This window comes from Brassica oleracea, chromosome C3 (genome assembly GCF_000695525.1).
Source record: "Brassica oleracea var. oleracea cultivar TO1000 chromosome C3, BOL, whole genome shotgun sequence".
NCBI classification, from domain to species: domain Eukaryota; kingdom Viridiplantae; phylum Streptophyta; class Magnoliopsida; order Brassicales; family Brassicaceae; genus Brassica; species Brassica oleracea.
In genome coordinates this window covers 21,760,146-21,765,683 of record NC_027750.1, presented here as the reverse complement: position 1 = coordinate 21,765,683, position 5,538 = coordinate 21,760,146, and the positions used below count along the sequence as shown (strand labels likewise).

Sequence of the window (5,538 nt, the reverse complement as noted above, 5' to 3'; positions counted from 1 at the left end):
AGAGAATGTGGAGAAAAAAAAATGGAACTGGTTTCAGATAGGGGAAAGAGTTCTCTGTATACTATAGTAAAGTTTGTAGAAGTTAATGTATAGTACGTGGGTGGTGACTAAAGCTAGTACTGGAGCGGATACCATGACTCTTGCAGCATCCACCCCAACATGAAAGGTTCTTAGGATGGATACGATGAGTGAGAATCCGAGAACGGCTATTGCAGATGAGCAGTCCAACCTCTTTGTGATGTCAACATCCCTGAGAAACCATAGAGACAGATCACCAGAAGATTGTGGATGATAAAAGTAATGTGTAGATTATTTCCTATTGTGGAAAAAACTGCACTCCAGAACCAAGAGTTCATTGACAGAAACCAACATATTCATAGTAACCCGTCCTATCTTGTTTGAGAGGCAACTTATAGTATAGTGTAATGAAGAAGGAGAGCCAGCCATGGAAATGCATCGCTAGGCTTAGCACATAGAAAGTAACAGAAGCAGGATCCTGACAATGACCATGGGCTCTTCTCATCATGGCTACCATGTCCGTTTCCTGAACAAATTCATTAATTATTCCAGTTCTCTAAACATAACATCTAAATGTTTTTCTTCTTTGTATCAAGAACACGACTATTTCATAGTGTAACTAAATACTAACCTTTCTTGGCTGTTGAATATTAGGCATGACGTTAGCAACATCTCCAACCACTATTATATTGTTAGTATTTCCTCGATCATCCCTCTCCGTTGGTGAAGTTGTTGAATGCCTCCAATCACTGTTGACTTGTAGTAGTATCTGCCACATTGTCAATGATCACCAATGTTATAAAACTAGAACGCCTTCGTGATCCCTCCAAACCAGAATTCAACCAACATGCATGAAGATTATGGAACGTTTCTCGAGAATAAACACAAATGGAATAAAATCAAAGAAGCTTAGAGCATGTTTAATGCAAGTTTCTTAGCTAGGTCTCTAACTATTAAAATATAAAAAGGTAATTAAAAGTACGAGAAAGAAATAAGATATGTTTCTTATTTAAGAGATGTAAGAGCATCATTATCCCAAATACCCAATTAGAGTCTCTTATTTATTGTTTAATATTTTTAAGCAATAAATATGTGTTAAGAGACTCCGTTAAGAGACCCGATCATTTATGTCCTCCATTGCAAGTCTCTTATTTAAAGGTTCTTAAAAAAATTGAAATGAATTAGAGGAAGGTGAACATTGCCACAAAAAAAAAAAAAAATTGCCAAAAAGCTAGAGTCTTTGCTTATGACAACTCAAACATCAACCAAAGGACTAGTATAGAGATGAAACCAAATCATGGTGGAACTTGGAAGGTTTATGATAAGTCTGAGTTGCTCCAAAGAAGCTTTTGATGAGATAAACAAAAAAATTGCAATGCCAATGAACTTCCAGGAACAACTAGTATATTCTTTGCTTTGTTCATCCCAAACTACTGAAGCCTTGTATGTTACAAGCCAGCCGAAAAACAAATAACAAAATATATTGCAACGTAGATACTAGTATTACAGAAGCAAAAGAACTCAGAAATAGTTTGTGGTGTTCTAGAGTTACCAAGCTTTGCGGAGTTGTTTCCCATCCAAGACAATGATTCAACTCCTTTCACAAACGCTCCTTCGAAGTTCACTGTAGGAAGAGGATCATCGAACGCTGCTAGTAGCGCCCATATGGAGCTAAGATCAAAATTCTAAACAAAAAAAATAGGATTGTATCAGAAGAAGTCACATGGTGTTTATTAGAAGATATTGTCTACCTTCATCTGTTTAGCAACGAGGGGCAAGCCTGATGCAGACAGCAAACGGTTCGCACATTTACCTGAACACAAGGTGGAACCATTTTGAGCTACAGAGAGAGAGAGGAATCAATACAGTTTCTTACCATTGTGAGCAATGATAATGACATCAAACTGACCACGAGATGTTCCGTTCTTACCATTGTGAGCAATGACAATCGACTCTGCAACAGAACCAACAAGTATTTAGTTACTTCACCTCATAAAAAAAACAACAAAAAGACTCTTTTTATTTTGTTGCAACAACAACCTAACAACCTCTAATAGCAATGAATCAGCGAGAGATCGCATGCCGTGAACAGCAATGTATCTTGGAGGCCATGAAGGAGGAAACTGCGAGAAATTGCCTCCAACTTCAAGCTCTCCCACAACACCTTTCCACTCTCGAACAAGTCCTTTCTCTAACCATCCATCGACGTACTGGATAAGACGAGAATCATCTGCAATGAAGAACTGAGCAGCGTGATCGAACACCAGTCCTTTCAATATCTGCAGCAATAAGATTACAAACAAACATACAATTAAAAAAACTACCCTTTTGAGAGTGAAAAGATACAACTTAAGGATTGGTAAGAACCTCGTAAGCAATGGCGATTTTGACTAAGAAAGAAGAATCAATAATCGCATGATCTCTTTATATCTGATGCGTTTGCATCTTGAGCCACTCTCACATAGATTAGATTAAGATAGAGATTGAAATCAAAATCTGAATTGGAAAAAAAGATGGGAAAAGATGAACCCTAATCAATGCCCAGCACCACCGCTCCGTTGCCGGCGGCGCCATCTCTCTCTCTCTCGCTGCGAATCGGGAGAAATTGAAGAAGAGCGAAGTCGGGAAAGAAGAGATCAGAGTCGCAAACGATGGGACACGTGTTCATAAGATCCGTCTCTTGTAGTCCCCAAATAAGAGACGTGTTTTCATATATAAACTAATTTTCTTTTATTTTAATTCATAAATAACATAAGAACCCCACTAAAAACGGGGCGATAAAGATGCTCTAAGAGCATCATTATCCTAGAAACCCCATTTGGGGTTTCTTAATTTTTTTTTTTTTACTTTTTCGAATTAGGAAAAAAAAAAAATTAAAAACGAACCAATCGCAGGCCGCCACGCGTCAGTGGGGCCCGCAAACAGTGTAAGAAACCCTTAAGGACCGACTACTATTTAGTAGTTTTGGTAACCGGTTTCTTAAAAAAAAGTGGGTCCTACGCGGGATCCACACGCTAAGAACACCTCTAGTATCCTTGGATAAAGATGCTCTAAGAGACATCTCTTAGCTTAGTTTCTTATGTTGATCAAAAAAAAAAGCTTAGTTTCTTATATTTTTCCTCCATGTGTCCTTTTGTGAATGATTTATTTTATTTTATTGAAATAAATTTTAATTATATAATTATTTTATTAATAAAAATTATCTAAAAGACTCTATTGTGAGTATACACCATTGGACATGCTCTTAGACTTTACTTTCCCACTGAAAGCCTAACTTCTATTTCAAAACGTGGACCACCCTTGTGCATTGCCTTTATCGGTTCTTTCCAGTTTCCAGTAAAATCGCCAACCAACAATATATCTATCCAGGGACGGCCCTGAAATTTTAAGGACCTTAGACGATTTAATAAAGATTTCAATAATTTGGAAGCTTAATATTTTTTTTTTTTACAAATTTGGAAACCTATATATATAGAAAATTTTTGGAGGACCAAGAAAAATGTTTCGATAGGCTTGGTCCAAGACCAGCTCTCCATCCTCCCCCTGTCACAGAGCAAACCAGGGTGCAACATAAAAACATAGAGCCCAGTCGAGTTGTTGTCAACCTTACAGATCAAGAGGTTCTTGCAAGAATTGCACCAACAAATAATAAAAGCGTGTGAGATGACTGAACCTTCTTTGTTTCCTTTTGTGTTTTTTACACTTGTTAATGCTAAAGATACACAGATTACAAACAATCAGAGAAGGTGTAAATAGTTTGTGCACTAAATGTAGAAAGTTAGCTTTGCTTTGCCTCTGTAATCTATATTCCTTGCGTTTGGCCTTTATTTTTCCAGTTGATAAATCTCAGTTTGGTTTTAACAGTTTCTACTTCCCACTGCAATCTATATCTATTGGTAATAATATATCGATTCTAATATGACTAAGTAACCCATAAATGTGCAGTCTATCTATAAGGAAAGATTAATATTTTAAAGAAGATTAAGAAAACAGTATTATATGGAAAACTTATTGGATAGAATAAAGTAGTAGTAGACGACATAGACATGTTTTATTGGGAAAGTCAACATGCCGTGAGACAGAGCAAAAGAGAGAGAGAGAGAAGAGCATGTTCATCATCATGTTAACACATAACATGCTAAAAGACATGATTCCCAAAAACAAGAAAACAGGAATAAGCATATTACACTCCACTTGGATATTAGTATCCCCTTCTTCCATAGCCGCGGCCTGCAATATCTTCTTGATATTCACCCTCTAGATACGCATCGAATTCACATGAAAAGAAGACGCAAGACCTCGGTTACTATAATAAGAAAAAGAAACTGGAATCCATATCCTTTTAAACAAATCACAGACTAATTAACTCACCTGCCAGATTGGTCGCACGGCTAGCTTGAGCATCAGCCTCTGAATTGAATTCCTATAAACAAGACAGCTAACAATTAACTGCCATCTTGACTTTGAATGTATTAAAAACGAAGTTAACTACTGAATGGATCAGAATCAGCAGGCTAATTAAAGAAGAGGGGGTTAGTGGCTTGACCCTGGGAACGTGTTGAATATCACACGAGTCAAACTGACTCATAAGCTCATGTGCTTGTCCACAAAGCTCAGCCATTTTCGGGTGTCGGGTTGCCCATTCACCTTGAACCTGCTGCCAATTAGTCGGATACTAACAACACAAACGAGTAATGGAACACACATAAGAAGAAAAGAGTCGAACTGGACCTGCTTACAAACAAGCTGTGAATCACCCTGGACGCGCACATTTCTAAAGCCGTTGTTAAGAGCCGTCTCGAGGCCAAGATTGAGAGCTCGATACTCAGCTACGTTGTTTGTAGCAGAGCCTAAACCCTCGCGAGAACGGAAGAGCACAGTATTATCTGGAGCACGGAGAACGGCTCCTGCACCAGATCTTCCAGGGTTTCCTCTGGAAGCACCGTCAAACTCGATGGTACATGAGTCCCGAGGCTTGGGATGAGAACGATCCTGTGACACCCGTCACCTCCTATATGGAGGACAGCGTGTCACCCCCGACGCGTCATCATACAACAATGTGATACCCGTCTCCCTGACACTAAGGACGACGGGCCACCAACAATATCCTGTAATATAAAAGCCCATAAACCCGACAACTCTCACCCATGCCCAAATAAAATCCGAAAGAAAAGTCCAATAGCACCAAGTCCGTCCAAATATCACATACTTGTTTGTCTCACCTGAAAGGGGGAAGAGTGAGGGGTGAGCGACAGGGGAATCGCTCAGTGAGGTATGGGATGCCACCCCGAAGTCCATGGACCCGGACATAGCACTCCGAATAAATATAATTTGATTCTAATGCATGTCAAACACAGTACCTAAAGTACCCAAACAACAAACAATGGTCCTAGCGAGGTGCACACTCGCCGCCCACTAACAGGCCAAAACACTACCGAAAAGGTGCTCGGTTCATACACACACCGAAAAAGTGCTCGGTAACACACGCCCGTAGACGATTTATCGACACTTCCAGTCTAC

The 5,538-nt window shown here is 39.1% G+C and overlaps 1 protein-coding gene and 1 long non-coding RNA gene across 4 annotated transcripts in view; both read right to left on the bottom strand.

Moving 5' to 3' along the window:
• Window positions 1-6: 6 nt before the first annotated feature.
• Window positions 7-2,683, bottom strand: LOC106332456. Of its 3 annotated transcripts, XR_001268097.1 has the most exons (8): window positions 2,386-2,683; window positions 2,067-2,297; window positions 1,895-1,972; window positions 1,770-1,831; window positions 1,571-1,703; window positions 650-787; window positions 371-544; window positions 7-250 (listed from the first exon to the last, which is right to left on the bottom strand). It is a non-coding gene; the product is annotated as an uncharacterized LOC106332456 (long non-coding RNA). The 3 variants fall into 3 exon arrangements; XR_001268098.1 differs by having other exon boundaries at window positions 7-544; window positions 2,059-2,297; XR_001268096.1 differs by having other exon boundaries at window positions 7-544.
• Window positions 2,684-4,050: 1,367 nt separating this feature from the next.
• Window positions 4,051-5,538, bottom strand: part of LOC106331876 (uncharacterized protein Mb2253c-like) — a 6,510-nt gene continuing 5,022 nt past the window's right edge. Inside the window, exons 3-6 of the mRNA XM_013770308.1 lie at window positions 4,750-5,010; window positions 4,565-4,672; window positions 4,390-4,441; window positions 4,051-4,275 (exon numbers count right to left, since the gene is read on the bottom strand). Coding sequence (XP_013625762.1) covers window positions 4,220-4,275; window positions 4,390-4,441; window positions 4,565-4,672; window positions 4,750-5,010 — 477 coding nt within the window. The 3' untranslated portion in view covers window positions 4,051-4,219. The remainder of the gene's footprint in view (window positions 4,276-4,389; window positions 4,442-4,564; window positions 4,673-4,749; window positions 5,011-5,538) is intronic.